Genomic DNA, 8,795 nt, shown 5'->3' on the forward strand with positions numbered 1-8,795 from the left:
ACTGATAAATTAAACACTATTAACTAGAAATAATCAGCGGATTCTCTACAAATAGCTATAGCCCTTCAATCCTATCGAAAGCTAGTTTAGCGATACCATCTACTTCTATGTTCTCTTCTTTAGGAATATGTTCAAATTCTCAAATATTTGTTTCCATCAGAAGTTGATGAATACGTTTGAATAGTGTTGAATGAAATGTTTTTGAAAATGCTTCCTAAATTTCTTGAACAACCTCCAAACTGTCCGTCCGAATCAAAACTCTATCGTACTGTCATCTGAAGAAGAGTCGAGTCATCTAGAATACCCCAGAACTTAGCGTTAAAAACAAAACATTGGCCCAACCGTCTAAATTAACATTTATTATATTATTAACTTAACATTTTAATAACTTTTGAACGGAAGAAAATAACTTTCATTATTTATTATATTACTAAATTAATATTTTAATAATAATTTATTAATATATCACTAATTATTATGTGGTAATAATAAAAGTAATATTAATTAACTATTAATTTATTGATTATAATTGGATAAATTAAAAATAATCAAAATCCTTAGGTATATGATACATACATATTACATGTATTATTAATTATTATATAACAACAAAAATAATCTAATCATCCATGTAGTTTTTTTAATTTTTCACCTTTATTTTCAAATAAATATGATATATGGTTACTAATATGAAATAATAATTATAATTATTTTGCTAATAGTATTTTTATATAAAATATAAAAATAATTTTAGTTATAGTTATTTTATTAATAAATTTTTCATTTATTTTGACTTTGAATCCATATTATTAAATTATACTTATTATTTTAAATCGATTAACACTTAAAAGTGTTAAAATTAAGATTTAGCACTATAAATAGATACATTTCATTTAAGAAGCATTTAAAAAATTATGTGGAGAAAATGAATTTTTATCATTATTTAATAGATTTTGTATTTTACTTAAAAATGTCTTTGATTATTATTTGATATTAGTAATATTTTTTGTTGTGAAGTTGAATGGAGAAACAAAAGTCAAAATGCAATTAATTGCATTGGAAATTAAACAAGTAAGAATAAAACCTCTTTGATAGAAGATGATGATGAGAATAATAAATTGAAGAAGAATATTATATTTATTTTTCAATTTTTATTATTATTTTGACGAAGTTGAATGTTTTAATTCGTCTTAATATAGTTTTATTTTGATTTTTTTAGGAAATTGGGTTTTTAAATTTTATCTAATTTATTGCAAATGATTTATTTTTAAACTTTTAAAATTTAATTATGGTTAATTTGATTAAATGATAATGTTTTAGAATTAAATAAATTAATAGTTTTACCAATTCTGTAAAACCGCTCCTAATTCATAATGTTGTGTGTTACAATGTATTGACTGATCAAAATTTATAATTTCATTTTTATAGAAATTATAATTTTATTTCAATATAATATAGTAGATAATTTTTTTTATCAAAAAGCTATAAGTGAAAAAATGACAGTTAATTTTTTTATCATATAAAATTTACATATCTTTAAATTATTTTAGGCATAATGATAAATTTAACCCTCAACGTTTATATAAATGTATATATTCGCTCTTATTCTTTTTTGAATTAAATTTGGCAATTAACTTTTCAAAAAAGAGTTAAATTGTTGTTTTTTTAACGAAAATACTGACTAACGCTAATTTTTCATGATATTGGCATAGCATGGCAGTCTAAGTATACTTCTTATAGACATTACACTATTTGTCATATATGTCACACCAAGTAATTTAAAAATATAAAAATTAGCATGGAGTACACGTGGCTTGTCATGTGGGTTACCATATTTGAAAATTTAATGCTTTAATTAGTATTTCTTTTAAAAACATCAATTCGACTCTTTTTAAAATGTTAAGAGTCAAATTTAGCTCAAAAGAAGAATAAAAGTCAAATTGAAAAAAATATGTAAACATTAAGGGCCAAATTTATCATTATACCAATATTTTATTATTATGTTATTAATTGTTAAAAGTTTAAATACATAAAAAAACATTAAATATTTTTAATATAAAACACAAAATGTATTTGATAAATTTTAAAATAATAAAAGTTCAATCTCAATTTATTATCCAGAAAATGTCAACTTATTTCATCGATAGCTTATTTGATTCCAATTTTTCTTTATCATAATTAAGGTATTCACCGCCGATAATAATGACTAATCTCCTAATTATGGGTGTTCTTCAAAAAGGTAAACAAATAGTCATGAAATGTATTCCATTTCTATGAGCATGGACCACATAGTTAAGGGATGAGATGAGAAATCATCACCTTCTCATAGTTGATTCGAATTTCTTAATAGATCTTTCTCTACATTCATGTTCTATGTTGAGTAAATACGATAAAAAATGCTATTAATATAATGTTTAAACTAAAAACTAATTATATTTGTTTTATTAATAATATTAATTCAAAAAATACGTTGAGAAATAACTTTATATTTGATCCTACCAAAGCAAAAAATATTACTTAGCTCTTACGGCATAGAAATTATTTATTTCAAAACTCAAAATAATAATATTATTAAATGTATTTATAATATAACTAATTTATTTACATAAGTTTTTCAAATATCAAAATAACATATCGAGTCTTAACTCAATTAGTAAAGGTATTGTTGTTAATACAGGAGAACGTGGATTTAAGTGCGCTGATTATCTTTCTATTTATGGGTTGGGGAGGGATTATAGATAATTTTAGGCATTATATAAGAGAAAATATATATCAAAACAACAAAAATTGAAGAGTGGATCTACAACATGTTCATATTTTAAGCATTATATAAATATATTTTTTTATAAATTACGTTTAATAATAATTTTTTATATTAATTATATAAAACTAAAATATTTTGTCAAAAATAAAATTAATGTGCACGTGACGTTAAAGAACTAGTGTAATAAAAATATAGTGTGAATAAAAATGAAGAACGTATAATTTTTTATTAAAAAAAACCATATAATTTTAACACCACCAATTAAAATTTTGATTTTTATACGATAATATCCAATTATAACACCAAAATTAGAGGGATTTGAATTGATGAGCCTTTTCCTACCCACACAATCATAGGCAATCATGGACATTGGAGGCTTGCAATGGAGAAATAGTGTTTGCATGGAAAAGTAAACAATGCCTAGAAGGGCACAAATCATGGCAGAGTGTAGCTTCAATTTCTTCTTGTATTTAGTGTTTTGATTAGACACCCCACACCGCTCTCCTTTTCATTATTTGTCTTTGTGTGAGACCTGAAACTTGCTGACACACCCCCCCGCCCTTTACATTAACCTTTTTCATTTTTCACCAGTTGATGATGATGCTGCACTCAAAGCCACAGGAACACAAAGAAGAAAGCCTCTAATCGTTAAAGAATTTCAATTAAAATATATCTAGTGGAATGTCAGACAATGTCAGTCCGTGGATAAACAAGGCAGAGAAAAATTAAATGCCAACAGATAAAGACAGAAAAAAGAAGCCAAAACTCTAGCTTCTAACTCAAATTTATTTTTTCTGGCCATATCGCAAGTACTGTTTTGTGCCAATCTCGTGGATTAATATCAACTGAAATCGGAAAACAATGGCGTTTAGGCTAAGGAAATGTACCCCAAAAGTAGGATAGGAATAGGATATTCAGTAATGAAAATTTATTTCTGTACAGGTAGTAGATGGAAGAAGAGAAAGAGGATGACAAAATTTTCCGGCAGATAACACTAACAATATATATTTGTACAAACAAGGATAACGAACCACAGATTTTTCTGCCGGTAAACATCACAAGAAAATCAGCAGCTGAGTGCCTCATATTTCACTTGGAGTGGACGATTGAACCCAACCTGTGATAATAGATTCCCAACTGCAGCTAGATCCCTGCAAAATACACCTTGAAACACGTTTGTGTTGGAACTAACCGCGTTGGTCTTGCTTTCACTGCGGTTACCCCTGTTATTGCAACCTGATGGATTTGTTGAAGAAGTGGGACTAGTTTCAGGTTCCAATTTAGAGTTACAATACTGGGTTTGCTGCACATGAATTGCTGCCTGTGCTGCTTGTAAAGCAGCTGCAGCTTTCTTCCTTTGCCTCTCAGCCGATTCTTCATCCATAATCGTGGACATAACGCTGGCATAACCTTTTTGAAGCAACCTGTAAAGAAGCAAAGCCGACATCTTGGCTCTGTCTTTAACCGAGTCGAGGCCACGCTCATCGGCGAACTCACATCGATCAACGAAGTTGGTAGCTTTCTCTGGTTTGTGTCTTAAACAGAGTAGCAAATGAGCCCTCTCTAATTCAGACCTTGAGCATCCACGCCTCAAACCAATCAAGGCATGGTAATCAACGTTTCCGGTCTCCCCAGAAGCAACCCTTTGTTTCAATTGTTGAATTTTAGTGGTTAATGCACAGAGTTTCCCTGGAATCTCCCTGTATCTCACATTGTGACGCTTCCAGGCTGGACCTGGGAGCTTCCTGTCTCGCAAGATGGAATTGTAAAGCAGTTTCAAGTGTTCAAAGTCGTGCAAACAGTCGGGTAAACAGCGGATGGTTTCCAACAGCGATGCCCTGGTGTCAAGGGCTTGGATGCTAGTTGGATCAAGAGCAAGCGTTTTGTTGCAATCCGAGATTGACTCAGCTATGCGACCTGAGGCCTTGTAGGCGTAGGCTCGATGCAAATAACACTCTGCAAGGAAGCCCTGAGGGGCAGGGCGGCGACCGTCTACTATTTTGGAGAAATGGCGGATGGCTTCGGAGTATAGGCCAGCATCTAAGGCCGCAATGGCAGCAGTTCTACGGCGGATGAGGAGCTTGATGTGGGATAGAAGCTGGGAAATGCTTTCGGATTCGGAGAAAGATGTAGGATTGTGTGGAGGCGTGGAAGGAGGTGTTGTGGCAGCAGAGGAGATGTCTGAAAGGACAATAGCGTTGGGGAGGGAGAAGCTATCGTCGGACCAACAAATGCTCTCACGGCGGAACGCGGCGGAAGCGAGGCGTTTGCCTGTTTGGAGGAGAACCATGGCGTCCTCCATTAAGCCTAGGTGGCAACATGCTTGGCCTAGAACCAAGTACCTGTACCACAATTTTCAGTTCAATCGAGTTAAACACATGTTAACTATTATTAATTCAAGCCTCCAATTACCCTAAAATTATTACTATTAAACTTGGGTTGTGAAAATTGACCTCCATTTGCCTTCTTTGTCGCAGCTTTTACACAACCCCGCCATGACTTTCTTCTTCAAGTCCGAAACAGAAAAGCACTTGAAAGACGGGTCACGACTCGATGAGTCAGAGGACGAGTCATTAGAAGGTAAAAGCTTGACTCGCTCCCTGGAGAGCTGGTGAGAGGAGTTATCAGAGGAAACCGAGCCAGAGTCGTCGGTTGAGATTTTGAGACTGGGAATATAGTCTTGAAGCATGTCAACAACATCCCTAAAACGCCTTAGGTAGAGCAAAGATCTCGCTTTGAGTTCAAGAGCAACCTCCAAACGAGGCGAAAGAGCCAAAGCTGCATCAAGAAGATTGAGAGCTGAAGCTACCTCGTTGTGTTCTTGCGTTGCAATGAGGCACCTTGCATCCTTAATGTACTTATCTACAAGCTGCACAGATCAAAGGCAATGAGTTTAAGAAAAAAAATGGAACTTTGTTAAAAGACAGACATAATCCAAGATCGAGGCTTTTAAAGCCCTTCTTTTTCTACCTTTCTATTGGTAAGCCACCAGTGTTTCTTCTGATCATTACCACTCAAACATGGAGACACAGCCATGGGTTGTTTTTGTTCTTTGCTATATCCTTGTTGAGGGAGAATAATCAGAATCAATCAAATCATTAACCTTTCTTTTCCTTTCTTGCTCTCAAAGTATACATATAGAGAGACAGAGCGAAAGGGGATAGAGGGAAATGGGAACTGAATGGGGGGGGGGAGAGACTATGAGAGGAAAATGGAGGAAAGGGTTGATATTTAAATCTGCAAATGATACAAAGAAAGCGTAGTAAATAAGGGAAAATTGCCAGCTTTGACCTCAGAGAAAGCTTTGATTCTTAAACTTGATAGCTGGCAAGGCACCATACCATTTTAGATTCTCTCTCTTCACTATGCGCTATTATGTGGCTTCTGAAAAACCAAAGTTATAAATTCGATAAACTGGTTTATCCAGTAAATGCATGAATCTAACCGGAAAAATCCGGTGAATCGTCACGGGTCCTCGGGTTCAACTACAAGGTGGTCAGGGGAAAAAGATAAGACGGCAACAAATCCCCCCACCCCAGCCCCCAAAAAGTAAGTTAAAAAGATAGTGTAGAAACCTCTTCTTCCACCACTTTTTTATTTTCTGATCGCATTGGAAATGCCTAAAAATCCTCACCTTTTTCTAATTTGTTTTAGAGTGCTTTTCACCACCGAATCGCATGATTTGTCATTAACATTTTAACACGTCACGGTACATTTAAGGCTGGCGCGCGGTGCCGCACTGCTCACCACACATTTCTCATATGCCTGCTACCACCAACACTTCTACTCTATGGTGAGCCACTTTGTAGTTCGGAAACTTTAAGGTTTTTCCCTTCACTTACTGTTTTTTCTTCAACGATTTTAATCCTTCAACATTGTTTAATCACCATATTGGACATCAGTTTATTAAAGGAAACATGAGGGATAAAAAGAAGATGACCCTTCTTTCCTAAGCCACATGAAAACAAGAATCATGCTTTATTTTTATTTTTATTTTCTTTTGGGGGAGAGGACTTGGTTTTCTTTTAATTTCACCCACATTGATTAATGAATGCAGATGAAGATGGATACATGTGCCACATGGGTTTGTCTTAAAGGCTATATGATCTCCTTCTCCATCTCCATCTCTAGCTTTAACTTTTGTTTGCCCCCACAACAAAAAAACAACAGCTCCTGCAATCTCGTGCATCCCCATCCCCATCCCCCTTCTTCGCCATGTCATCCTATCTTGCTCTCCACCTGTCATCCTTCTTTATATATGTGCCCCCACATTACTTGGCTTCCATGTCACCCAAATCTTAAGGCAACCAATTTTTGTACCAATTAAAATGCAATATTATTATTTCCTTTTAAAAGTAGAGCTGTCATGTTAATTAAAGATTTCAGACTAATATCTTTTCATAATCACTTTTATTTATTTATTTTATGGTATGAGATTAATATGTTGAAGCGGGAAACATGTTTGAATAGTGATAACTTTCGGGTTTAAAATATTTGGAGGAGAAATTCTCTCTTTTTCTTTTAACAATTTATTGGTAACACAAATTCTTTTATCATCTCATCGGTGGTACAATATTTATTATGTATATTAATTAAACTAAGATTTTTATGCAAAATAGGATATAATCATAGATAGAGGAGTTCATAGTGCGATAAGTGATGGGTCTCATTCATCAATACGTTCACATTTAAATAATATTTTTATCCATTTTTGGAATTAATTTAATTTTGAGATCAATTCCATTAGATTTTTTTACATCATTATAAATGGATGTCTCATTTTTAGCAATTATTTCTATAGTTAGCAGGTTTTTAATATTTAGTGCACCACTTCAGTTTTTAATCTACTTTTTGTTAGTTTTGTAAAAATTTAATTTCTCCTAGAATCAAAATCATTTTAATATAAACTATTAAGATTTTAAAATTAAACATATATGTTATTATCGTGTTTTAATTTTATTATATTATTTTAAATTTAAAAATAATTTAAAATATTTTAATTAATAAGTACAATTAATTCAACATAGTACAAATAAAAAAAGACTAATTATTAGATATATTATGCATAATAAAAGGAAGATACATAACTAGCACTAATACATGTGTTTAGTCATGTATCTAACACGTGTTCTACAAATATTTTTCATAAATAATTAAACTTATTAGTTTTAAAATTTTATTATATTTTGAAATAGAAAGTTTTTATTTAGGTCTTTTAAAATTTTTAAAATTTTAAATTAGTAAAGATAAAATTACACTTTAGCCCCTTAAAATGATAAAAATTTGATTTAATCCTTTAAAAATTATAAAGATATAGGCCATTAAAAACGTGAAATTGTATTTTTATTATCGTAAAAATTACAAATTAATTTCGACCCCTAAAAAAATTTCTGACTTCACCCCTAAATAGATGGATTCTCCCCCAAAATTATTATAGCTAGTTAGTTTGAGTTGGCTTAATCAATTTAGTGCTAATTATTATTGATTTTTACTAATACCCAAATAAAATATTCATTTAATAGCTTAATTATGACCCCAAAAGAGCTCCATCTCAAAATAAAGCAAAAGCTCAAGACCTAAAACTTTGCAAAGAGCCTTCACACTAGTGTTAACCCTTAACATGTGTCACACAAATGCTCCTCCTCAAATAGAAAATTCTACACCATTCAAGAATCTCACATCAGTGCTTCTCCCCAAATTTTCTAGCTTCTCCCTTGAATAGGTGGAAACATTTGGTCAAGCCATAAATCAACTATAAATACTAAGTTTTATTCTCACATGTATAACCTCACACACACATATACACACACATTACTATATTATCATTTACAATTTTCCTTCCTCGTTACCAGAATATTGACTTAAGCATTGAGAGTGTTTTGGAGCATAAACTCCAACACCTCTTAGCTCACCCATGTCTTGTAGATTATCGGCTACAAAACCCAATTAAGTGGCCACTATAGAGAGCTTTTTGATGGAGAGAGAAAGTGTTGCAAACAAGTGAATGAGATGTACCGAAAGAAGGCGAAGA

The 8,795-nt window shown here is 32.1% G+C and overlaps 1 protein-coding gene and 1 long non-coding RNA gene across 2 annotated transcripts; one reads left to right on the forward strand and one right to left on the reverse strand.

Annotated features, from left to right (window-relative positions):
• Positions 1-3,508: 3,508 nt before the first annotated feature.
• LOC107954357 (uncharacterized) lies at positions 3,509-6,827 on the reverse strand. Its single transcript, XM_016889892.2, has 3 exons — positions 5,735-6,827; positions 5,218-5,633; positions 3,509-5,106 (listed from the first exon to the last, which is right to left on the reverse strand). Exons 1-3 carry the CDS (start codon positions 5,798-5,800, stop codon positions 3,831-3,833), a joined length of 1,758 nt encoding a protein of 585 aa, XP_016745381.1. The 5' UTR covers positions 5,801-6,827; the 3' UTR covers positions 3,509-3,830.
• Positions 6,429-7,122, forward strand: LOC121219084 (uncharacterized). The gene is made up of 2 exons (XR_005915754.1): positions 6,429-6,557; positions 6,822-7,122. It is a non-coding gene; the product is annotated as an uncharacterized lncRNA (long non-coding RNA).
• Positions 7,123-8,795: the final 1,673 nt, after the last annotated feature.

The sequence above is a fragment of the Gossypium hirsutum genome, chromosome D07, assembly GCF_007990345.1.
Source record: "Gossypium hirsutum isolate 1008001.06 chromosome D07, Gossypium_hirsutum_v2.1, whole genome shotgun sequence".
Lineage (NCBI taxonomy): Eukaryota > Viridiplantae > Streptophyta > Magnoliopsida > Malvales > Malvaceae > Gossypium > Gossypium hirsutum.